The following is a 27,286-nucleotide window of genomic DNA, read 5'->3' on the forward strand; positions in this document are numbered from 1 at the left end:
CTCAAAACTACTTTCATTCATCTTTTCAGCGTAGCCTTAATTTACCTTTTGAATAGAAAAATGTTATCTCAGCACAAACCCCGCATGGATTATAAACTAAGTGTAAAAATCACTTCCAAAAAGTCAGTAAAATACAGAATGTTGGATTGAATAAATATATGGTGAGTGTGCTATTACAACATAGACAGAAGGTTACAACTACTGTATCTGAATGAGATGAACAGGAAGTGTGCTTTGAACAGCACTGCTGGGACTAGCAGTCCGAAGCATCCACATTGCGTCAAAGTTTCCTAAACGTTAGCCTCGATGGAGTGGAGGAAACCTCCGTGATACTCGCTGACAAGGAGGCGGGAAGGCATGGATGTGGATGAAGAGGAGGTCAGGGGAGAAGGAGCTCGTCCTCCCTGTGGAAGCTGCTAGAGGGGCACAGGAGAGGCTGGCTGGAGCAGTTTGTGCTCTGACTCTTCAGGCTCTCCGTGGACTCGGACGACCCTGGAGGAGACGTGGAGGTTAAGACGGGAGCGTTGCAGGCCAAGGCAGGTAGAAAGCCACCAGAGGGGGGACAGAAAAGCCTACGTACCGCTGTTACTCCTCCATACCAACCGAGCAGGAGTCAGGACCTAGGACTGATGAGGAGGAGGAGGAGGAGGCGGGAAGAAGAGTGGAGACAGCCAAGAGCGCAAGGGGAAGGAATGTTAGGAAACGAGAGGAGCATGGCGCTCGCAGTACAAAGCAAAGCATCCGGAAACACATTGGAAGACGACAGACAAAAACGATGTAAGAGGGACGCTTAACACGAGAGGAACCCAATTCATTAGGTACACATGCTCATGAGCTCTAATGGAGAGAGGCTGTTACTTCTTAAATCTGGAAATATATTTGCGGGTTTCTTTTCTCTGCTATAAAAAGCAAATAATTGGCGCAATCTGCAAGGGGGGGGGTGTCAAAGGGTGCATTAGCTATGATTCCAGCAGAGGGCGCTGTCCTTAAAGTGAATGTGCTCAACACCTTCAGCAGGAAGATGATAGTGTGTCTTGTATGTACAATAATGTATACTATATGCTTGTACTAGTTTCTTAATAGGGCTCTAAAAAAAAACCTCGATTTTCGAATGAATCGCGACTCATACTTGTAACGATTCTTAATCGATAAAAAAAAAATCAGTTGTGTCCATCTACTCAGGCAAACTATATAGTTGATGTAGATGATCTATATCTGCTCTACACATTTACTTTACACAAGAAAAGTGTTGCTTTATTTGTATTTGACTTTATTAAATGTTTGGGTAGAATTTTATTAAACAAAAGCACGTTTCTTTAAAGTAATATAATAACTGATCAGAGCTATTATCTATGGTTTTGAATGGAGAATGGATTCTGAATTGAACCATTAGCCCCAAGGATCGTGTGTGGTGCCCAAAGATTTGCAGCCTTATTCTTAATGTGTATAAACTACAGTATATTGCATTTTGGTCTTAGTATATTTCTTTTCTAAATACTAATTAAAAGAACAACCGGTTATAATAGAATAAACAACAAGTAAAATTATATTAATAGTAACGATAAGTTCAAATAAAAATAGCAAAATAATAAAATTATGTTTTTTCCGTTTTTTTTTCTCTTTATTCCCTTTTTTTACCTTTTACACTTGTTTTTTCTATCAAACTGGTGTGCTTTTTGTGTCATAAATACAATTCAATAAAATGATTGTTAATTAAATGCAAAAATCCTCACATTTATTGGTACAATACATCTTGGGAACATTTTGACCAGTATTTTAGGTCAAAGCATAAACATTCTGTAAATGTATCAATAAATGCTTTAAGTATATTATGCTTGTGGAAAGTACTTTTATTTAACATTTATTTTGTCAGCACAGTCAAACCGGATGGTTGCCCACAGCGCTGTTATTGTGAAGGGGAGAAGTGTAAAAAAAAAGAGCGAGAGAGACTCTTCAGTTGGGACTGCTGTCCTGTTTGTACATTGATCTTACATCGACGATGTCGTTCACCACAACACAAGCAGATGAGATGTGTCATGGGTGTATGGATTGTTCTTGCTCGCTTTAGCTCCGTAGTTTAGTGGCTGTCTCCACATTGTTTAGTCAGGACGGGCTGAATGAGCGGTACTGAACACATTATTTACCCAAACAAAGCTTCCTTTTTCTCACGATGAGAGCATTTTGCTCACATTTACTGTATGTCAATCAATGTCTGTTACATTTTCCCTTTAACAGCGGGTTTTGTTTTATTGGTTAATTCTGTGATTTGGTTCGCAGTTACACTAGCGTTCAAAAGTTGGGGGTCACATGTAAATGTCCTTATTTTTGAAGGAAAAGCACTGTACTTTTCAATGAAGATAACTTTAAACTAGTCTTAACTTTACAGAAATACACTCTATATTGCTAATGTGGTAAATGACTATTCTAGCTGCAAATGTCTGCTTTTTAGTGCAATATCTACATAGGTGTATAGAGGCCCATTTCCAGCAACTATCACTCCAGTGTTCTAATGGTGAAGTGAAGTGAAGTGAATTACATTTATATAGCGCTTTTTCTCAAGTGACTCAAAGCGCTTTACATTGTGAAACCCAATATCTAAGTTACATTTAAACCAGTGTGGGTGACACTGGGAGCAGGTGGGTAAAGTGTCTTGTCCAAGGACACAACGGCAGTGACCAGGATGGCGGAAGCGGGGATCGAACCTGCAACCCTCAAGTTGCTGGCACGGCCACTCTACCAACCGAGCTATACCGTCCCTGGTACAATGTGTTTGCTCATTGGCTCAGAAGGCTAATTGATGATTAGAAAACCCTTGTGCAATCATGTTCACACATCTGAAAACACTTTTGCTCGTTACAGAAGCTACAAAACTGACCTTCCTTGGAGCAGATTGACTTTCTGGAGCATCACACTTGTGGGGTCAATTAAACGCTCAAAATGGCCAGAAAAAGAGAACTTTCATCTGAAACTCGACAGTCTATTCTTGTTCTTAGAAATGAAGGCTATTCCACTAAATTGTTTGGGTGACCCCAAAATTTTGAACGGTAGTGTACGTTAAAATGATATGGCCTTACTTTCTCTGTTGAGTTTAGTGATTACTGATTAGGCATACTAGCACTGTGTCAAATAAAAACTAACCATGGTGAGATAATAGACATGGTCCTTTTTTTCATTATTATTCATCTGCTCACTCATCCGTTTTACCATTACAAGCTCAGGGTTTTTTGCGTGCACGTTACGCCACCCATTAATCTTTTTTTTTTTTCAATTATAATAACTATAGGAGTCCAAAGACATGCACCTGGGGATAGGCCCCTCCCACCTCCAAAGACATGCACCTGGGGATAGGCCCCTCCCACCTCCAAAGACATGCACCTGGGGATAGGCCCCTCCCACCTCCAAAGACATGCACCTGGGGATAGGTTGATTGGCAACACTAAATGGTCCCTAGTGTGTGAATGTTGTCTATCTGTGTTGGCCCTGTGATGAGGTGGCAACTTGTCCAGGGTGTACCCCGCCTTCCGCACAAATGCAACTGAGATAGGCTCCAGCACCCCCCGCGACCCCGAAAAGGGACAAGCGGTAGAAAATTCGATGGATGGATGGAATTATAGGATAGTGAGAAGCCAAAATCGAAATCAAGATTACAATTTGATTAATTGTCCATCCCTAAATTACAGTACACGTGAAAGTGTCAAAAATATGCATTATTATCTTTGTAAAAGCAGCTCTTGTATTAGATCAAGCAGGTGTGCCTAATGAAGTGTCCACTAAATTCCCCAGAAATACATAGATGATGTGATATGAATGACTATTTACTGTAATCTCTCTCACCTGGCAGCGACAGTTCTCCCGACGGGTCGCGCTGTGTTTTGGCCAAGCTGCTGTGCTCACTGCCGCAGTCCTGGAGGATGTCGGCGCCGGCGTGCATCCTGTCCTCTGGAGCACCCGGGAGAGAAGTGTCCGTCAAATGCATCGCCGGCCCACGTTTTACGTCTCATATGGTACACACTCACCATCATCTGGGGACAGCGAGTCGGCGACGTCTTCAGTTGCTGTGGCCTGCAAGAAAAAAAGAGGAAGAGGTATCATCACATGTGAAGGCTGGAGTGAGAAGCAACCAGGGATGGGTAATATGGCCTAAAATATATATAATCTGGCATGTAAATGATAATAAAATATTTTCAAAACAAGTTAAAAAAGCTCCTAGCTGCTGACATGCGGTAAGATATTGTGTCATTTCCAGTTGTATTATTTTCTCAAAATGATTATTAATCTACTTGATCATTTACTGTTAAAATCTTGTTACTTTCTGCTGTAATACAAATCCATCTACATTGCTGTTAAAATGCACTTCATTATTTATACTTTTCATATGCTTATGTAACGAAATTTCGTTCTTATCTGTGCTGTAAAGTTCAAATTTGAATGACAATAAAAAGGAAGTCTAAATCTATAATTACTGTTGGATTACTTGACATTCATTTTAGGGGATACCAAAAATGTGGGGGGGAAGGGAGAGGAGGGACTGTGTGATCTTAGAAGGAATGAGAGGTAGTGTCTTCTCCTCCGCTTTGCCATCTTTTTCCACAAAAGTCTGGTCTCATCGCAATTAAAAGCTGGCTGTGGTACGAAGTCCGCTTCATCAATCTCTTCAATGCGAGCAAACACAAAATGGCTGCCAGCGGGACACATGATGAATGAATGAAGCGTTTGTACACAAAGACATGGCAGACATTGGCTCCATCTAATAGTCCGTACATCCAAAAGTCCGCAAAAAAGATGGGTTCGTAAATCGAGGTTCGACTGCACTTAAAATGTTGAAGATCGATGAATAATCAATTTTGATTTAACAGTATCAATTGAATATTAGAATCATTTCATTTTAAATTACATACAAAATGTATAATAAGATCAATACTGCAAAATAAAACAAAAGCAAACAATTACTATTGGTTATTATTACCTGAGTTTGTAAAAAAACTAAAACTATACTGTACTTTGTTCTACTTGGTATCGTTACGGTCAATATTTGTATCGATCCGCCCACCTTTGTGTACATCCTAAAGCTCTAGATTAGCAGTTTGCTATGCACCTTCTTCTTGTGTTTAGTGTAGCATATTTAACTATTCCTTGTCCTCTAGTCCTCCAGTGATAAGAATACATGTAATAAACATAGATTATTTGCCGCTATGGAGGCAAGATTTAGTGATTTAGAAGCCGCTTTGAGGAATATTAGCTGCTTGTGAGGACGTTACATTGCTTTGAGGATGCCTTGGTTCGCTTGTCTCTGTCAAATTGCCAGGACACAGCTAGAACGTTCCATCAACATGCACCATCACAATATGACCACAGTATTCAAAATTAAATCGTCCGCCAAATGTATATCATTTATATTGTGCAACCCTAGTAGTAACTTACGTCTGTGGGGGCGGGACTGCTGGACAGAAGCGTGTGCGGCTGAACGTCTGACATCTCAGACAACTTCTCCTCATCCTCCTCCTGGATGGGAGAAGACGGAGACCTCAAAGTGCTAAGAGGAAACACAAGAGAAACCTTTGAGTCCATATATCACATCTGTCAACATCTGGCACACCACATCATATTATGTGGCCCGCAAAAAAAGAAATGTGTGCCAATATATGGAGGGCACAACTGGAAATTGTGATGTATCATGTTGTATGCTTGCATGTTCGAAATAAACTCAAACTCAACTCAACTCAAAAGAGGACAAAAGTAAATAAATAGATATTTAAATAATTCCATCCATCCATCCATCCATTTTCTACCGCTTGTCCCTTTCGGGGTCGCAGGAGCCTATCTCGGCTGCATTCGGGCGGAAGGCGGGGTACACCCTGGACAAGTCGCCACCTCATCGCAGGGCTATTTAAATAATTACTTAAATGTATTGTTAATTAATTAAATAAACCATGAAATAATGAAATCAATAATTACAAAAATAATGAAAAGTGAATTTATATTTAAAAAATGACATGTATTTAACTCCAATTATAAATAATTAATAACACATATAAATAATGATTTCAAGATGTACTGTTATGTATTTATGTATTAAATTTGTCACCCCATATAACAGATATAGCAGGTAGAAGTGGCCCGTTGAGGGCAGACGTAACTGTGATGTGGCCCACGATAAAAATGAGTTTGACACCGCTGCCATATATGAATTCACTTGGCATTTCATTCGGTACACTTGGGAAAAGTCGGCCTTTACAAAGAAACTTGGTTTTGAGAGAGCTGTTTCTAATGTTTTGGTTAGCTGCATGAGAGTAGCAAAACATTAGAAATAGCTTCAAGTGTGGCGCCACAAACTACTTGCACTATAATAAACTAAACATGTGTATTACAATGCAAAAACATACCTGTCAGGTGACTTGCTGACTTTGCCCTTCTGCAGGCCACCGTCGCTCAGATGCTCCGGTGAGCTCAGCGGTCTGCCGTCGCCGCCCGAGAAGTTGATGTCGTCGTAGAGGGGTGCCGACGGAATGGGGGGGGACACTGAACACATTCCGTTCAAAGCCTCCAACAACGAGACGGGCTCAAAGCCGGGTGGGACCGAGTCAGAGCTCTGTGACAAGAACACAAATGAGAACCTGGCTAAATTAAAAATGTGACCACAGATGTTCTGTGCTTACAGAGTGCTCATCGTGGTCCATCGTTTGAGCCAGAACAGGACTGAAAGAGACGGGAGAGAGCGTTCCGGGCTTTTTTCTCACGGCTCGGATTTGCAACAAGGCCCTGAAGGCTGCATCAGAGGAGGAACAGGAGTCCAGTTAGGTTTAGATACTTGGAACATTTGCACCATGAATGAAAGCTCATGCCACTCACGCAGCCTGCAGATGGGACAGTTGTTGGCTTGGTAGCGCAAGGTGTCGGCGCAGGAGTTACACAAGCACAAATGTCTGCAGGGCAGGATGAGGGTGTCCCGCAGGTCCGACAAACACACCACGCACTCGTTGCTGTTGTCGCTGTTCTCGTCGTCTGACGGCTGCAGGGAGAGGAGGACGTGGCCAATTAAAAACTATCTTGTTCTCCCTCATGTGCGCATACCTTAGTTTCTTGGTTGTTCTTGTTCTCGATGCCGTAGATCTCCTGCAGGAGGTAGCTCACACGGTCCACCTGAAGACGGAAAAAAAACATTTGCAGAAAAATAGAGACACTCGAAGAAAAAACAGCAACACATTTTTGCACCAGATCTTTTTCCAAATATGGCCAAGTCATATTGCAACACTATAGAAACATGGTGGGAATCCAAAATACTATAGCTTCACATGAGCTAACCGTTTACATACTAGTTTGTTAAAAAAAAAAAAAATATTTAACACAAAAATACTTTTTTATTACTTCATTTTTGTATCAGTTTTGCCGATTCAATATTTTATTCCACCTTATAATAATACAGTGGATTTACGAACACCTCTATTTGTGAACTTTTCGATGGCGCCAACTATGCCTCTGTGTGCGAACCATGCCTCATTCACCACAATTCATTCATTCAATTTGTGCCTGCTCGTATTTAAGAGATTGAGGAAGCCGACTTTGTACCACAGCAAGCTTTTCATTGTGATGAGAACAGATTTTTCTAGAAAAAGATGCCAAAGCGGATTTATTTCACAGCGGAGGAGAGGACTACCTCTCGTTCAGCATTACCTCTTCCAAGAGAACACACACGCCCTCCCTTCTCCCCGTCCGTCTGCTTTCTTTTCTCTCGTGAGCTGCTCTGTTGCCAATGTTAAATTGTCTAAGTGGATTTTACTTTTTAAAATGTTTATTATTGTAGCAATATCGTTTTTAAAGTGAAGGATTTTTGATCATTTGTGAGGGCACCAAAGGGACTCGTGTGTGTGTGTGTGTACGCGTGTTGGCAGAGCAGCGCATACAGAACAGTTTAGCTTGTCGTTGGTGTTTTGGCTTGTTAAAAAGATAGTTGATCCATCATCCCCTTGTTATGATTGAAATACTGTACATCACTTTATATTGTGTTAAAAACAAAAACAAAATATGGACTTTTGTCCAGGCTGGAACCCATCATTCATATTTTCATTGTTTCTTATGGAGAAAGTTTACTTCACGAAACAAACTTTTCTCTTTACAAATTCTGTTCAAGAACTAATTAAGTTCACTGTACTATATTTCAACCTAATATAACTCATCCAAAAGACATAAAAAAACTCAATTAGACCTACAATTTGCTTTTGCTTCAGTGGCTTCACGGAGAAACTGCCATCCACGTGCTGCAGGGACAACACAAACGGGGATGAGCTTATTTGGAAAACGTTCTTTGGATCTTAAAATGATTCAATCCAATGTGTACGTACTCGTTCAAAGGCTGCCAGAAGAACGTGAGCATGTCCGAGGCAATCTGGAGAAGAAAGCACGTTATTGATACAACCCAGCGTGTGTTTGTGTTTCAGTCCACAACCTACCGTCCCCTTCGTCCACCACCGCTTGGATCACCATGGGAAACACTCCTCGGTCCAGGTCAAAGTTCAGCTTTTAGGAAGCACAGATAAACTTACAATACATATATTTGAGTTGTTATTTTAATAAGTTTAATAAGTGTGTGGCGGCTGCCGATACTGACGTCTTCCTCTTTCCACTCAGTGAAGTCGATTTTGAAAGACGGCATAGAAAACTGCTGGCTGACGCCCCTCTTGTAGTGGACCGTCTCCGAGGCCATCGCTGAATCCTTCGGGCTGTACCTTCATGTGAATAATTGGAGTGAACAAGGGGTAGTTTGTCACTTTTTTTCATCGCAACAACTGAACTTTTCTCTTCGCTGGAGTCTCATCATTCGCCGCAGTACCCATGGCAACTGGTGGTTGCTAAGGACCCACCATTTCTATTCTATTCTTAGGCCATGTCCACACCAACACAGACACTTAATAAGCGCTTACTTATCTCTGCATTTAGGCCTCTAGTCCACATGCAAATGCATACTTTTGTCCTTAAAAAACGTAGAGTTTTGCTGGCCAAAGTTCCAAAGCTCTGTGCTGGACACGACACAAACAGAGACTTGTACTCCTCTGATGACGTCACGGTTGTGCGCTGTCATTTCCAAAGCTCCACACCACAACACTGCCTTGCTGGCTTTAAACACACTATAAGAAGACTTGCTGTATGTTTGAACGTAAACATACTGCTATTTTAACTCTACATTGATACATTAAAAAAATGGGGCTTTGCGACACTCTCACCAGCGACAATTTATTGAGAGTCAACTGTTTTGGATACGATTGCTGTCGGACCTCCAGCTGATGGGACAACTTTGACAAGCGAGACTTTTTGCTTTGTGTCATAAGAAAGGTACAACATTATCTCATGTTTTTAATCCTTGTTTAACGGCAGATCATGAAGTTAACTTACGTGTGTTGCTTCAATTTGTGTAGATGGAGCTGGGCGCGACCGTGCGACTAAAAATAAACATAAGGTATCCTTCCTCCTCATGTCATTGTATGTCTAGTATATCAAAATAAACATTACAGTATTATAACAGAGGTGTAATGCCACCAAATCAGCTGTGGCTGCTTTTCCAGTCTTCTGATTGGACAAAATGTGCATGTCAGCAGGTGTATGCATTTGTGACAGTTTTGAAACTACACTTGTTTAGATGGAGATCGTTTTAACCCCAAATATGCGTTTTTGAAACTCTGTGTGTGTGTGGACATGGCTTTAGTGTTCTTTTTACTGGGGATCCACATTATAGTTAAAACAGTTTGATGCTGCTGTGCTAGAATAATAGCACTCAGTCTGCTCTTATGATTTGATTTTGCAGGTTTGCCTAATGAGTAAGCACCTTGTCACATTATTAATTCAACAAAAGAGAGCTTCTTACACGGCCATCCCATTGGAGAACTCCTCAAAAGCCTGGCAGTAGAGAGTGATGGCCACCCGAGCGTCAGCGTCAAAGGTGAACTCCACGCCGTACTGAACCTTAGGTTTGCCACCCTCCTCCACCGTAGTGTCAGAGTCGTCTTTATACCTGCAGACCACAAGGTTCGACTGTCAATATAGTCAAGTATTTCCTCCTCGAGAAACTATAAGCGTGGCCAGTCCTCACTTACCTGACCAAACGCAGCGAGTCCTTCCGTATGTTGACCAGACTTCTGAGGGTTTTCACTGGCTCATGGGGTGCAGGAGTCACGTAGGGGAACTGGTGGGAGACGAGCAATCATTGGACATCATCTCAAATGTTTTTTTTGTTTTTTTTAAAGAACGGTCAGCTCACCTGCACTGGCCTGTTCCCCAGAAAATTCAAGTCCATGTTCTCCCCGAAAAGATATCCCTCAGGATGTGGTGTGTCAAACTTTTCTCCTCCCATGAAGAAATGACTGGCAAAATAATTCCCTGGGAGAAAAAGGAATGCTAATGTTATTGTAGGTATTTGTGTATTGGCCTGCTGGATCTCTGCATTGGTCACTCAGTGCGTTTCACACTTGACCACGGCATCGTGAGTAGCCACCAAACCACTGTTTTTAGAGTTCAACGGTGTTGTTTTCATTACCACACTGTCTAGTTTATCCAGAATATCAACATTTTTGGACCAAACAAGTACTCGCACCACAACTCTACACTCAACAAAACTCCCCTGCCAAAATTCTAGAGTGAGTAAAATGTTAATTGGAATCCATAATATAATATAAAGTTAGATAATTTATCTGTGAGCCTACCGAATATCTTTTAAATCGATTCACACATTGATTTTTTGGACCCGCTGATTGCCTTGTCGCTTGTGATGTGACACACGTTTACTCAAATTCACTTCCAGCGCTAATTTGATTAATTTAATCAATTAAAACTACACCATAACTGTGAAACCTCTTTTTTTCCTGATTCTTTGTTTAGCAAACTTTGCAGTGATACCAACCTTTTTAGAATGGAGGGGTAAATATTAAGAAAACTATACATTTATTTAACAAAAAGGTCACACCTAAAATCTCTAGCCCCATCGACTTTGTATTAAAGTTGACCAGAAATTAGATCATTTTTAAAGTCTAATATTCATCACAGGAAAATGATACTATATTATTTTCCCCCACTCTTACCTAAATATTGTAGTAACACATCACATGTACACTAATTAAGACACTCTAATCTTTGTGAATATACCCTAAACCAGGGGTGTCAAACGTACGGGCCGAGGGCCGGATCAGGCCAGCGAACGGGTTTTATCCGGCCCGCGGGATGAGTTTGCTAAGTATAAAAATTAACCTGAAATGTTTGAATGAAAGAAACAGCCACTGGATGTCCACTGGATGTCCACTGGATGTCGCAATAGCAATTCTTTGTATCTTTGTAGATGATGCTATACAGTATATGTACAAAATAAACCACATGACGTTAGTAAATCCATCCATCCATCCATCCATTTTCTACCACTTGTCCCTTTCGGGGTCGCAGGGGGTGCTGGAGCCTATCTCAGTTGCATTCGGGCGGAAGGCGGGGTACACCCTGGACAAGTCGCCACCTCATCACAGGGCCAACAGATAAACAGACAACATTCACACACTAGGGACCATTTAGTGTTGCCAATCAACCTATCCCCAGGTGCATGTCTTTGGAGGTGGGAGGGGCCTATCCCCAGGTGCATGTCTTTGGAGGTGGGAGGAAGCCGGAGTAGAACCCACGCAGTCACGGGGAGAACATGCAAACTCCACATAGAAAGATCCCCAGCCTGGGATTGAACTCAGGACCTTCGTATTGTGAGGCACATGCACTAACCCCTGTGCCACGTTATTAAGTCAGTCGAGGAAAATGATCAAACTACATAAATAAAATCCTGTCATTTGATTTTGATAAAAACATTTTATCTTGATAGATTGAAAATGAACACCAATGAGTTGACTGATGAACATTATCACATCATTTATTCAGAAAGTATAAATAACGACAAATAAAGATACAAAACTATTAACCGCTACATGTAAGTGTAAAAAAACAACAACAACATGATTTGTACATTTTCAGAATGTGCTTGTTCTATTTTTAAACAAAGAAAACAATCTGAAGTTGTCTTTATTTTTAAGTTATCAGTCAAGCTGATACTAATGTTACTAAACTGTACACTAATTGGAAGTCAAGCTGATACTAATGTTACTAAACTGTACACTAATCGGAAGTCAATATGATACTAATGTTACTAAACTGTACACTAATCGGAAGTCAAGCTGATACTAATGTTACTAAACTGTACACTAATTGGAAGTCAAGCTGATACTAATGTTACTAAACTGTACACTAATTGGAAGTCAAGCTGATACTAATGTTACCAAACTGTACACTAATTGGAAGTCAAGCTGATACTAATGTTACTAAACTGTACACTAATTGGAAGTCAAGCTGATACTAATGTTACTAAACTTTACACTAATTGGAAGTCAATCTGATACTAATGTTACTAAACTGTACACTAATTGGAAGTCAAGCTGATACTAATGTTACTAAACTGTACACTAATTGGAAGTCAAGCTGATACTAATGTTACTAAACTGTACACTAATTGGAAGTCAAGCTGATACTAATGTTACTAAACTGTACACTAATTGGAAGTCAAGCTGATACTAATGTTACTAAACTGTACACTAATTGGAAGTCAAGCTGATACTAATGTTACTAAACTGTACACTAATTGGAAGTCAAGCTGATACTAATGTTACTAAACTGTACACTAATTGGAAGTCAAGCTGATACTAATGTTACTAAACTGTACACTAATTGGAAGTCAATCTGATACTAATGTTACTAAACTGTACACTAATTGGAAGTCAAGCTGATACTAATGTTACTAAACTGTACACTAATTGGAAGTCAAGCTGATACTAATGTTACTAAACTGTACACTAATTGGAAGTCAAGCTGATACTAATGTTAGTGTCCGTTGTTGACATCCTTAAATCCCTCATGTTGACATACTCCTTGTACAGTACGACCTACACCGATATATCCATGCCTCCAAGTACGACTTCGGAGTTTGCACTGGCTCCCTGTTCATTTTAGAATTGATTTTAAATCCTTGCTGTTTGTTTTTAAAGCTTTACATGGACTGGCACCTCAGTATATCTCGGACCTCATCCAAATTTACACTCCTGCGCGCGCTCTGAGGTCCGAGAGCCAGCTCCAGCTCGTGGTGCCCAGGACAAGACTTAAAACCAGGGGAGACAGGGCCTTCTCTGTGGTCGGCCCTAAACTCTGGAACACTCTGCCCCTCCATGTTCAAACTGCTCCCACAGTGGAGTGTTTTAAGTCTCGTCTAAAGACCCACTTTTATTCTTTGGCTTTTAACACTACGTGAGTTGTGTGGTCTTCTGTCCTCTGTTGTCCTGTGTGGTTAGGGTCAGGGTTATAAATTTTGATGTCTATTTTACTGTTTTAATTGGTTTCACCCTTTAAAATCGTTTTTAATCATATTTATTTTTTATATTGTCTCTGTATTGGTTTTCTATTCATTTATTCTTTGTTTTTATTCAGTCATTGGTGTAGCATAATATTGTTTTTAATATTGTTTTTAATATAGTTTTTAATATTGTTTTTAATATTGTTTTTAACATGGCTGTGCAGCACTTTGGAAACATTCTTGTTGTGTAAATGTGCTATATAAATAAAGTGGATTGGATTGGATTGGATTGGATTGGGGGGGGGGGGGGGGGTTTATGAGAGAAAAAAAGACGATTTACCGGATTTAGGTGGAAAACGATAGGCCGAGTTGGCTTGGATGTCAATATCTTCAACCCCAGCGATTCTGCGACTCAGGACGGAGCCCATCTTCTTCTTCCTCCGCCGTTAGCTAGCAGCCCAGACGACCGACGAAGTGTGACCGACAACAGTCGCAAGGCGCGCGGTAAAAACGGTTGACAATAAACCGTGCAATTTTTAATCTGACATCGCGATCTTTGTTTACTGGCAAGCGAATGCTAACAGAAAACCGAGTGACTTGTTTTTGCCAGGGCGATGCTAACGCTAGCAAAGGGACGCGATCTGATTGGCTGCCTCCGAGAACTCCCGGATATTAGGGGGCGTTCGCTTTGGGGAAGCGAGTCGCCCGCGAGGACTCGATAGTGGGGGAGTCAGCGGGAGGTCAGGCGGAGACGTGGGCGTGTGTGTTATGGTGTGATTAAACCAGTAAAAACATCAACATTGACGACACATTTACAGTATATTGTTTTATGAATGTACATTGCTATTATTATATTATCAACGTGTTTTATTGCACTGAATATTTTAGCTCTTCAATAGTCAACAGTGTGTGTCGTGACAGTGGTTTAGCGAAATGAATAAATAAATAGCATGCTGCTTTCAGCGGGCAGAGTTAGAAACTGCAACCACACGAGTTCCGGTCCTGCACACTCTTTCACACTAAACGTCGAGTTTACATTAGTATTTTATTATTGCAGTTGTTCACTTATACTATTTCGCATTGCTAATCATAACACCAGGGATCAATACTGGGACCAAAATTGCTCAATGTTTATATAAATGACATTTGTAAAATTACAAAATATTTAAAGTTAGTATTATTTGCGGATGATACAACAGCGTTTTGTTCAGGAGAGAACACACAGAAGATAATACAAATAATAACAGAAGAAATGAACAAATTATAAAGATGGTTCGACAAAAACAGACTATCTTTGAATCTCAGTAAAACTAAAATAATGTTATTTGGTAACAGTAGAAGAGAAAGTCAAACACAAATATAAATGGACGGAATATAAATTGAAAGAGTAAATTAAACCAAATTTCCAGGTATAATAATTGATGATAAATTGAACTGGAAATTTCATGTAAACAAATATACAACATAAAGTAGCAAGAAACACGTCAATAATGAATAAAGCAAAACATGTTCGAGACCAAGTATCACTTCATTTATTCATTGAATAAAAAAATACTGAAATTCCACGACATAGTGAATTTGCAAACAGCTAAAATGATACACAAAGCAAACTATAATCTGCTACCCAATAGTATACAAAAATTCCTCAACAAAAGAGGAGAAATATAATCTTAGAGAGAAATGTAATTTAAAACATTTGTACGCACGTACAACACTTAAGACCTTCAGTATATCAGTATGTGGAATTAAATGATGGAATGGATTAAGCAAAGAAATCAAACAATGTACTAATATGATCCACTTCAAGAAACTCTTCACACTTAAAGTGTTTACAAAGTACAAAGAAGAAGAACCATGATAAACATTCTCAATTATTCCAGCCATCCATTCATTTTCAGGATAATCTTACTCATCTCACCATATGAAATATAACTTACTTCACCAATTATTATTTAGTTATTTATTTATTATTATTGTTATTACTTATGGAGTATATTGTGAATACATTGAGAACAGGAAGTGAACAAACAATTTAGCAACTGCTATGTAAAGGAAAAGGGGTAGGATTAAATAAGCTCTGCTTCTTCCTACTCCTTTTCCAACACGTTGAATAGACAAACTGGAAATTGTGATGTATCATGTTGTATGCATGCATGTATAATGTTGTATGCATGCATGTATCATGTTGTAGGCATGCATGTATCATGTTGTATGCATGCATGTATCATGTTGTATGCATGCATGTGTGATGTTGTATGCATGCATGTGTGATGTATCATGTTGTATGCATGCATGTATCATGTTGTATGCATGCATGTATCATGTTGTATGCATGCATGTATCATGTTGTAGGCATGCATGTATCATGTTGTATGCATGCATGTATCATGTTGTATGCATGCATGTGTGATGTTGTATGCATGCATGTGTGATGTATCATGTTGTATGCATGCATGTATCATGTTGTATGCATGCATGTATCATGTTGTATGCATGCATGTATCATGTTGTATGCATGCATGTGTGATGTTGTATGCATGCATGTGTGATGTATCATGTTGTATGCATGCATGTATCATGTTGTATGCATGCATGTATCATGTTGTATGCATGCATGTATCATGTTGTATGCATGCATGTGTGATGTTGTATGCATGCATGTGTGATGTATCATGTTGTATGCATGCATGTATCATGTTGTATGCATGCATGTATCATGTTGTATGCATGCATGTATCATGTTGTATGCATGCATGTGTCATGTTGTATGCATGCATGTATCATGTTGTATGCATGCATGTATCATGTTGTATGCATGCATGTATCATGTTGCATGCATGCATGTGTGATGTTGTATGCATGCATGTGTGATGTATCATGTTGTATGCATGCATGTGTGATGTATCATGTTGTATGCATGCATGTATCATGTTGTATGCATGCATGTGTGATGTATCATGTTGTATGCATGCATGTGTGATGTATCATGTTGTATGCATTCATGTATCATGTCGTATGCATGCATGTATCATGTATCATGTTGTATGCATGCATGTATCATGTTGTATGCATGCATTTATCATGTTGTATGCATTCATGTAGTATGCATGCATGTATCATGTTGTATACATGTATGTATCATGTTGTATGCATTCATGTAGTATGCATGCATGTATCATGTTGTATGCATGCATGTATCATGTTGTATGCATGCATGTATCATGTTGTATGCATTCATGTAGTATGCATGTATGTATCATGTTGTATGCATGCATGTATCATGTTGTATGCATGCATGTATCATGTTGTATGCATGCATGTAGTATGCATGTATGTATCATGTTGTATGCATGTATGTATCATGTTGTATGCATGCATGTATCATGTTGTATGCATTCATGTAGTATGCATGTATGTATCATGTTGTATGCATGTATGTATCATGTTGTATGCATGCATGTATCATGTTGTATGCATGCATGTTCGAAATAAACTCAAACTCAAAACTCAAACATAGCCTAAGTCCAATAAATATTTAAGTATAAAAAGTACTCATCCGAACTATATCATCATTATTACTAGATAATGACGTAACAAAATATCACGTGATGATAATAAGATCATCCGTTTAGCGGATGTCGTCAGCAGTGCTGCTAACTTGACGCCTACGCCACACAAGCCAAGCTTCACCTTGCATTGAGGTAATACCTGGCGAAACAATGGTTATTATGTTATATTTGATTGACATCGTATGACTTCGTAGGCTGTGTTTGATCAACATGACGTGGTTTATAGCCCACTCCACTTGTTTGTGACGACAATGCAGACGCGAGCTCGCTAACGTTAGCAAACAAGATGTCCTATAGTGCACTGTTGTTTAGAAATTAAACAGAAACATGGCGTCATAAAGTTGATATTTTGTCACTTAGTAACCAGCACACAAATATATATATATATATATATATATATATGAGTGTTGTGAGGCAAACATTTGCTAAGAAGGTGAGCTGTCAGTCAGCTAGCTCGCTAGCTAGCATCACTTAGCCGCTGTTGCTACGGCGATACATTTAAAGAAATGCTTTTCAGAGTTTAACGCGCATTATTGTGAATACTTCTGCTACTGTGCTTTGTTTCCGGTGGTCTGTGTTACGTAAATAAGTTACTATGGGTTAGTTGTGTCTCCGTAAAGCCTTGAGCTGGATAATCTGAAAGGAAGGATTTCAGTTTTCACATCAGCTTGCTTTGCTTTGCTTGACTTACAAACCCTGAGCTTTTCAACACAAGAAAGTACTATTCATCTATCTATCTATCTATCTATCTATCTATCTGTCTGTCTGTCTGTCTCTGTCTGTCTCTGTCTGTCTCTGTCTGTCTCTGTCTGTCTCTGTCTCTATCTATCTATCTATCTATCTATCTATCTATCTGTCTATCTGTCTGTCTGTCTGTCTGTCTGTCTGTCTGTCTGTCTGTCTGTCTATATATCTGTCTATCTATCTATCTATCTATCTATCTATCTATCTATCTATCTGTCTGTCTGTCTGTCTATATATCTGTCTATCTATCTATCTATCTATCTATCTATCTATCTATCTATCTGTCTGTCTGTCTGTCTGTCTGTCTGTCTGTCTGTCTGTCTGTCTGTCTGTCTGTCTGTCTGTCTCTGTCTGTCTCTGTCTCTATCTATCTATCTGTCTGTCTGTCTGTCTGTCTGTCTGTCTATATATCTGTCTGTCTATCTATCTATCTATCTATCTATCTATCTATCTATCTATCTATCTATCTATCTATCTATCTATCTATCTTTCTTTCTCTCTTTCTTTCTTTCTTTCTTTCTTTCTTTCTTTCTTTCTTTCTTTCTTTCTTTCTTTCTTTCTTTCTTTCTTTCTCCAAGTCTGTCATTGTCTCACTTCTTGTTCCATTCTTCTTGTTCCAAGTCTGTCATTGTCTCACTTCTTGTTCCATTCTTCTTGTTCCAAGTCTGTCATTGTCTCACTTCTTGTTCCAAGTCTGTCATTGGGACAGCAAAGGTCCAAACTGGCATTTATTGTACGATGTTCCTTCAAAGTAGTGTGTAAGGCCACTTTATGAACGTGGGGGGCGACAGAAGTCTTCTTGCAAAGTGCAGCAGCTTGCGAACAATAAAGAAAAGCACATTTCACTGGCAGTGGCGGGCCGTGCGTTTCCCACCTAGGCCTTCAGTGATGTCCCACTTCAATGATGACCTCTCAAAATAGCATCATTGATGTCACCACACGACCATTGCTGGAGAAATACTATACAGAAACACATTTATACACACTACTGGCCGTTGAAACACATCAACAGTGTACAAAAAAAGGTTATTTTCTGGCGCATTTAAAAGTCAATAAACCCGCATCAGCAATTAAAACATATCTTATACTGTACTGTCAAAATTAAAATTGAAAAAAACACTAAACGTGAAAAAATAAAGAAATAAAATATCTGAACTCACAATCTGGAGAACCCTTTCAAGCTTCCGGGGTTGGCCGACATGCTCTCACAAGATGTAGTTTCTCTTTAAATATCCTTCTTGAAAATGGCCTTGCAAATATATGTGTTGTCTTGTCTAATCATAAAAGTTGCAGCCGAGGCGTGTTGGCTGACTTCTTCAAGTTTACTCCACAGCGTGCTCATCAAAAACATCCCGCTGCCGGCATGTCTACATTAAACCTAAACAGGGCTACTGCACATGCTCTTCACTACTGTGGCATGCTGGGTAATGGAGTTCTTATATTACCCGCTCATAACATCACTATATATATCTGCCTTAGGCCATCTAGAAGGCCTGACTGACAACAACGCGCGATCTGATGGGCTATCGCAATTGTCTATCAACTGTATGTCCCCGTTCCATTACAGTGCACACACATTGTTGATTGTGAAGGCTTCTGGCAGATTTGGTACAGCATGGCAACATAAGCTAGCTAAATTCTGATTGGATAAAAACTCTATAACCTAAAAACAACAGCGCTGGAAGGAGCATAATATGACATGAAGAGAATAGGAATACTTTTACAGATTTAAGGAAATAAAATAAAATAAAATAAATGATCTTTAGTTATGATGACGATTTCTGGTTATGTTAGGCCAGCAGAGAAGGCTTTGCTGGCCCTGACACCACACCACTGCATTTCAGTTATGTTTGAAAGGCACAATTTATTGATTTTTAGTTTCTATCAGTGAGTAGAAAAACACCACAAAATATGTTTGGAAAAAAAACCCACCGTTTTCTTTGGGCGTAGGGAAGGGAGTTCCCAACTGTATTTTGTTCCCTGCAACTATGTTTCCATTTTAATTTCAGCCAAACAGAAAGTAAAAGAATCAACGCATCTCCTCCTGTATGCCACTGATACATGTCGAGCAGAGCTAGGTAGCAGGGTGCGTTATTTAGCCCTCTCGTCTCCTAAAATTTGAGCTTTTGGACAGAAAATACTGCTGGTATGTTATTTATGTCTTGTTATTCTTAGATGTATAGACAACTGCCTTTTAACAACACCCCTGTCTTTTTGCAATCAGTTTAGGTGTTAGTGATTTAGCTTGTAAGGAAACTGCACTTTATATGGAATTTTGCATGTCCTTCACAATCCTTATGTGAGGCAAAAAAAAGCCTATTTTTATTTTTTTATGCAGTCAAACTCGTAAATAAACGCTCGTAAAAATGGAGCCAATTGGAGTCGCTCTATTTTACCTGGTAAGCGCTGTAAAAAAAAAAAACATTCATTATGTACACGCTGTTAGTATATACGTAATGTAGTAAAATACATATTTATAATAACATGTACTATGTACATATTTTGGTCATTTTAAGCATACGGTGGCATATAAATTTCACAGACAAATCTCAATGTTGGCTTTTCCCTTAAACAACTACTAATCAGGACAGACTTCATGAGAGCCAACAATTTCCTTGGGACAAATGATCCAGAACCTTATATTTTTGAGTCTAATACATGGTAGCCGACATACACGGTCAGAAAAACCGTGAGAGTCTTGTCAATTATGCTAAACAAGCCACATGATGCTTGATGGGTTCACATAAAAAAGTTCCAACTTTTACTCCACAGGCTGAGGCAAGGACTCCATTTTTTTTTTTTGCCAATGCATTTAATGCTTCATATTCATATTAATATTTGTGAAGGCATTTATTAGTTCATCTAGGCCAGTGGTTCTCAAACTTTTGTCAACAAGTACTACCTCAAAAAAAGCTTGGCTGTCCTAGTACCACCATAATGACCAACAGTAAAATACAGTAGCGTATTAGGCCTAAGTATTCATTAAAAACAAGGCAGAGGTTTAATTAACTTGTGTATTTAATATTTTTGGCCACTGTAACACACAGTTTGAACAGTAACACATTTTTTTGAATATTGGAAAATAAAACACTTTACTTCGATCAAGTAATTATTTGGCGTACCACTAGGTGGAGTAGTGGTACGCGTTTCACACTTTGAGAATCTCTAGTCTCAGTGAACATTTCGCCACATTTGCTGCCATTACGTGACTGTGACTCCTTGGCCATGCAAGGCGGACAGCAGTCTATCATTTTGCCTGTTGTTCATGATCATTATGAAAGACATGACAACGGATGGATTTAAAAAAAAAAAAAAAGGATTCTAAATATTAAATAAACGTAAATAAAACTCTACTTACAGCAGAGCCAACGGGAGCTCCACTATTCCGCCCATAAAATTCATAAAAAGTAAGCATTTAAAAAGAGCCAACAATACTCCATTTACATTTCGTGACTTAAATACTAACCATGCATTATTAATGTTATAAGCGCTAACGCAAACAAATTATTTTAAGCGGTGACATAATCACTTCCTTGAGTCCCCATGTTTACATCATCGGGGGGTATGATGTTTCCTCACTTCCCTGCTCCCTGTAAGTTTATTTTAGATCATAAATCATGTCATGAAAAGTAGATGGCTGAGGATATAATCTGACAAGTTGGGAGACTTTGACAGCCATTTAGGACCTGGAACTGGTGAGAACGACACAAAAAGCGCTAATTTTTATTGCCAATCCTATGCTAACAAACAGCAGAATTGCAACAGGTTTTACCTCCTGTGCACTTTCGTCTCCGCGCTTCCCCAGACACAAAACACTTCCTCATTCTCCGCCAGGCTGATTTCAGGCACAGACGGTGTGTTTGTGATCATGGGAAAATTAACATCAAATCAAAACCACACAAACAAAAAACATTACGAGTGTCGGTGCTGTCTACAGCTCGGCAGAGTAACTGTTTAATACTCTTCCATATCAGTAGGTGGCAGCCGCTAGCTAATTGCTTTGTAGATGTCGGAAACAGCGGGAGGCAGCGTGCAGGTAAAAAGGTGTCTGTTTTAACAAAAGGTGAGTGCATTGAAGCTTAGGGAAGGCTATGCAGAACGAAACTAAAACTAAACTGGCTACAAAGTCAACAAAAACAGAATGCTGGACGACAGCAAAGACTTACTGTGGGGCAAAGACAATGTACATCCGAACATGACATGACAATCAACAATGTCCCCACAAAGAAGGACAAAAACAAGTGAAATATTCTTGATTGCTAAAACAAAGTAGATGCGGGAAATATCGCTCAAAGGAAGACATGAAACTGCTACAGGAAAATACCAAAAAAGAGAAAAAGCCACCAAAATACGAGCGCAAGACAAGAAGTAAAACACTACACAAAAAAGGTTGAAAAACACTGCTTTAATGTATCCTACATCTATAACATTTGCAAATATGGAGAGAACTGCGGCGGCGTTAAAGGAGAGAAAGTCCAATTGGAGCAGCAGCGCCAAGCAAATGTGACGTCATGCTCACTGCAGATCGCTTTCGTCTGGGACATCGAGGTACAGAAGTAGAGTACAGTCTATAATAACACCAGAAAAAGATGCTAGATTTGTTGCAAGTCGTTTTTAAAAAAAAAGTAATTTAGTGTCTGGACACTTCAAAAAAATTCAAAGTACATCGTAAGCAGCAACAATTGAAAAAATATGGCATAACGATATAAAAATGTATGGTAATATTAGGGATTTATGGGCACAATAGTGTACTCTTATTAGCTGCACTGTTATCCACCTGGTGTATGCTGTATTTGACAACTTTAGAATGCATAAAAAAAGACAAACATGTGTTGTCTTACATAAGGATTGTAAATGATAGCCAAAATTCCCCAAAAAGTGCAGTTTCTCTTTAATACTCATAACATACCGTATCAAATTTATTTCAGTTTGTTTTAGTGTTTTATTTCAAAAGTGACTTTCAACTAGACATAAGTAAGTTAGGCCTCACCAAGGAAGTGTACAGGATGGGGAAACTCCACGCGGCTCAAAACTTTTGCTTTTTGTTGTCGCAGCGTCAAGTTCTCAAGGGTGTTGTCAGTGGAGCTTTACGTCCAACACCTTCCACTCGAGCATGTCCAGTGATCCTCCTCCTCCATATCCAGGAGGTCCCAGCGCCCCGCTCATCGAGGACAAAAATGGACAACCAGGTAAGAATTGAACTACTGTTCAGTACATTTTTTGACAACAGTGCTGACTTCTGTGTTCTTATTTTGAGCTCCTGTGAGAACAGCACCCCTGCAAGGACAACCTCTACCCCCAGACTATGGACCACCCCCTTACGAGGGCCCGCACCCAGGGTTCCTCCCTCCACATGTTCCTGGAGAGGGGCCCATGCCCATGCCCATGCCCATGCCCATGCCCATGCCCCCGCCACCCCAAGGTGAAGCAGAATGCCTAAGATGCATGCTATTTCTTCTTAAAGTGGGTTTGTTTACTCAACAGCATATAGCATCAGACACATTTAGGCTGATGTAAATAAACAAATATGTACATATTACAGAATTATTTATTTATTTATTTATTAAAATAAAAATGTTATGTAATATATTTCAAAAATATATTTAAACAAATAATTGTAACTAATATATATTACAGTGTAATGAAAAATAGAAACTGTATGTGATTAAGACATCTACTGTAATATAATGGCTGTATATGTTAAAAGAAGGGGACTATTTGGAGTGGTGTTTGGGGGCTGCAACATTTTCTCAGACTCCTAGAGGGCGCTAACTTCCCGATGTATTTTAGGCATTATTTTGCGCGCTCGTACGGCTTCTAGGACGTAATGACATAACTACGTTCATACGTAGCACACGCATTGTCTTTGGGTGTTGTTAGCTAATGATGGCAATTTGGATAGTCAATGTTAGCTATCATTCAATGTATATTCTTTCAAAACATCAACATGACTGCAAATTAATTGCTGCTTCTCTTGGACTGCTTTTGTGTGTGTGCTCGCGTAATTGTGAGCAACAATTACGGTCCGAATCGCTCTAGCTGCATTGAAAACAATGGGAAATTCTCTGGTGACGTCACGCTACTTCCGGTACAGGCAAGGCTTTTTTTATCAGCGACCAAAAGTTGCAACTTTATCGTCGATGTTCTCTACTAAATCCTTTCAGCAAAAATATGGCAATATCGCAAAATGATCAAGTATGACACATAGAATGGATCTACTATCCCCGTTTAAATAAAAAAAATTCATTTCAGTAGGCCTTTAAGTGTTTATTTTTATTTGTACAAAAACTGCTTGGAATATACAGTACAGGCCAAAAGTTTGGACACAACTTCTCATTCAATGCGTTTCATATGTATCCATAAACGTGGATGCATATGAAAAAGTGCAATATATTTATCTGTACACTAATCTATTTATTTATATCTGCACCTTACTGCTTTTTTATCCTGCACTACCATCAGCTGATGCAACGAAATTGTGTTCTTATTTGTACTGTAAAGTTAAAATTTGAATGACGATAAAAAAAAAGGAAGTCTAAGTAATCTTTATTTTCATGACTATTTACATTCAAAACTATGACACCTGTGAAGTGAAAACCATTTCAGGTGACTACTTCTTGAAGCTCATGGAGAGAATGCCAAGAGTGTGCAAAGCAGTAATCAGAGCAAAGGGTGGCTATTTTGAAGAAACTAGAATATAAAACATGTTATTTTACCTTTATTTGTTAAGTACATAACTCCACATGTGTTCATTCCTAGTTTTGATGTGACAATCTACAATGTAAATAGTCATGGAAATAAAGAAAACGCATTGAATGAGGAAAAGGTGTGTCCAAACTTTTGGCCTGTACTGTATGTAGTATGGTAATATTAAAGTAAAAGTCATGCTACATGACTATACATGTTATAGTTCTGTTAAATTTGAAATAATTAAATTTAATGAGAAAGATGAAGTGCTTTATTGACACATTATTTATAAGGCTATGACCCACAGTAGTATTGGCCACTAGATGACCCACAGTAGTATTGGCCACTAGATGACCCACAGTAGTATTGGCCACTAGATGACCCACAGTAGTATTGGTCACTAGATGACCCACAGTAGTATTGGCCACTAGATGACCCACAGTAGTATTGGCCACTAGATGACCCACAGTAGTATTGGCCACTAGATGACCCACAGTAGTATTGGCCACTAGATGACCCACAGTAGTATTGGTCACTAGATGACCCACAGTAGTATTGGCCACTAGATGACCCACAGTAGTATTGGCCACTAGATGACCCACAGTAGTATTGGTCACTAGATGACCCACAGTAGTATTGGCCACTAGATGATCCACAATAGTATTGGCCACTAGATGACCCACAGTAGTATTGGCCACTAGATGACCCACAGTAGTATTGGTCACTAGATGACCCACAGTAGTATTGGCCACTAGATGACCCACAGTAGTATTGGCCACTAGATGACCCACAGTAGTATTGGCCACTAGATGATCCACAATAGTATTGGCCACTAGATGATCCACAATAGTATTGGCCACTAGATGACCCACAGTAGTATTGGCCACTAGATGACCCACAGTAGTATTGGCCACTAGATGACCCACAGTAGTATTGGCCACTAGATGACCCACAGTAGTATTGGCCACTAGATGACCCACAGTAGTATTGGCCACTAGATGACCCACAGTAGTATTGGCCACTAGATGACCCACAGTAGTATTGGTCACTAGATGATCCACAGTAGTATTGGTCACTAGATGATCCACAATAGTATTGGCCACTAGATGACCCACAGTAGTATTGGCCACTAGATGACCCACAGTAGTATTGGCCACTAGATGACCCACAGTAGTATTGGCCACTAGATGACCCACAGTAGTATTGGCCACTAGATGACCCACAGTAGTATTGGCCACTAGATGACCCACAGTAGTATTGGCCACTAGATGACCCACAGTAGTATTGGCCACTAGATGACCCACAGTAGTATTGGCCACTAGATGACCCACAGTAGTATTGGTCACTAGATGACCCACAGTAGTATTGGCCACTAGATGACCCACAGTAGTATTGGCCACTAGATGACCCACAGTAGTATTGGCCACTAGATGACCCACAGTAGTATTGGCCACTAGATGACCCACAGTAGTATTGGCCACTAAATGACCCACAGTAGTATTGGCCACTAGATGACCCACAGTAGTATTGGTCACTAGATGACCCACAGTAGTATTGGCCACTAGATGACCCACAGTAGTATTGGCCACTAGATGACCCACAGTAGTATTGGCCACTAGATGACCCACAGTAGTATTGGCCACTAGATGACCCACAGTAGTATTGGCCACTAGATGACCCACAGTAGTATTGGCCACTAGATGACCCACAGTAGTATTGGCCACTAGATGACCCACAGTAGTATTGGCCACTAGATGACCCACAGTAGTATTGGTCACTAGATGACCCACAGTAGTATTGGCCACTAGATGACCCACAGTAGTATTGGCCACTAGATGACCCACAGTAGTATTGGTCACTAGATGACCCACAGTAGTATTGGCCACTAGATGACCCACAGTAGTATTGGTCACTAGATGACCCACAGTAGTATTGGCCACTAGATGACCCACAGTAGTATTGGCCACTAGATGACCCACAGTAGTATTGGTCACTAGATGACCCACAGTAGTATTGGCCACTAGATGACCCACAGTAGTATTGGCCACTAGATGACCCACAGTAGTATTGGTCACTAGATGACCCACAGTAGTATTGGTCACTAGATGACCCACAGTAGTATTGGCCACTAGATGACCCACAGTAGTATTGGCCACTAGATGACCCACAGTAGTATTGGTCACTAGATGACCCACAGTAGTATTGGCCACTAGATGACCCACAGTAGTATTGGCCACTAGATGACCCACAGTAGTATTGGCCACTAGATGACCCACAGTAGTATTGGCCACTAGATGACCCACAGTAGTATTGGCCACTAGATGACCCACAGTAGTATTGGCCACTAGATGACCCACAGTAGTATTGGCCACTAGATGACCCACAGTAGTATTGGTCACTAGATGACCCACAGTAGTATTGGCCACTAGATGACCCACAGTAGTATTGGCCACTAGATGACCCACAGTAGTATTGGTCACTAGATGACCCACAGTAGTATTGGCCACTAGATGACCCACAGTAGTATTGGCCACTAGATGACCCACAGTAGTATTGGTCACTAGATGACCCACAGTAGTATTGGCCACTAGATGACCCACAGTAGTATTGGTCACTAGATGACCCACAGTAGTATTGGCCACTAGATGACCCACAGTAGTATTGGCCACTAGATGACCCACAGTAGTATTGGCCACTAGATGACCCACAGTAGTATTGGCCACTAGATGACCCACAGTAGTATTGGCCACTAGATGACCCACAGTAGTATTGGCCACTAGATGACCCACAGTAGTATTGGCCACTAGATGACCCACAGTAGTATTGGCCACTAGATGACCCACAGTAGTATTGGCCACTAGACGACCCACAGTAGTATTGGCCACTAGATGACCCACAGTAGTATTGGCCACTAGACGACCCACAGTAGTAT

The 27,286-nt window shown here is 39.9% G+C and overlaps 2 protein-coding genes across 4 annotated transcripts in view; one reads left to right on the forward strand and one right to left on the reverse strand.

Moving 5' to 3' along the window:
• Positions 1–141: 141 nt before the first annotated feature.
• mgrn1b (mahogunin, ring finger 1b) lies at positions 142–14,002 on the reverse strand. 2 transcript variants are annotated; one of them, XM_062049793.1, is made up of 17 exons: positions 13,695–14,002; positions 10,250–10,368; positions 10,086–10,174; positions 9,857–10,003; positions 8,606–8,723; positions 8,448–8,514; positions 8,340–8,383; positions 8,208–8,255; positions 7,072–7,140; positions 6,850–7,009; positions 6,657–6,766; positions 6,384–6,589; positions 5,422–5,533; positions 4,017–4,062; positions 3,835–3,939; positions 581–626; positions 142–492 (listed from the first exon to the last, which is right to left on the reverse strand). In XM_062049793.1, the coding sequence occupies exons 1-16, from the start codon at positions 13,780–13,782 to the stop codon at positions 586–588; spliced, it is 1,569 nt and encodes a 522-aa protein (XP_061905777.1). In that variant the 5' UTR covers positions 13,783–14,002; the 3' UTR covers positions 142–492; positions 581–585. The 2 variants fall into 2 exon arrangements, with proteins under 2 accessions (XP_061905777.1, XP_061905776.1); XM_062049792.1 differs by lacking the exon at positions 581–626.
• Positions 13,728–27,286, forward strand: part of cdip1 (cell death-inducing p53 target 1) — a 15,407-nt gene continuing 1,848 nt past the window's right edge. Inside the window, exons 1-3 of one of the 2 annotated variants that reach the window (XM_062049800.1) lie at positions 13,728–13,858; positions 22,722–22,856; positions 22,940–23,089. In XM_062049800.1, coding sequence (XP_061905784.1) covers positions 22,781–22,856; positions 22,940–23,089 — 226 coding nt within the window. In that variant the 5' untranslated portion in view covers positions 13,728–13,858; positions 22,722–22,780. Of the gene's footprint in view, positions 13,859–22,721; positions 22,857–22,924; positions 23,090–27,286 lie in introns of both variants that reach the window. The other variant, XM_062049799.1, reaches the window with a different exon arrangement.

This window comes from Entelurus aequoreus, linkage group LG06 (genome assembly GCF_033978785.1).
Source record: "Entelurus aequoreus isolate RoL-2023_Sb linkage group LG06, RoL_Eaeq_v1.1, whole genome shotgun sequence".
NCBI lineage: Eukaryota > Metazoa > Chordata > Actinopteri > Syngnathiformes > Syngnathidae > Entelurus > Entelurus aequoreus.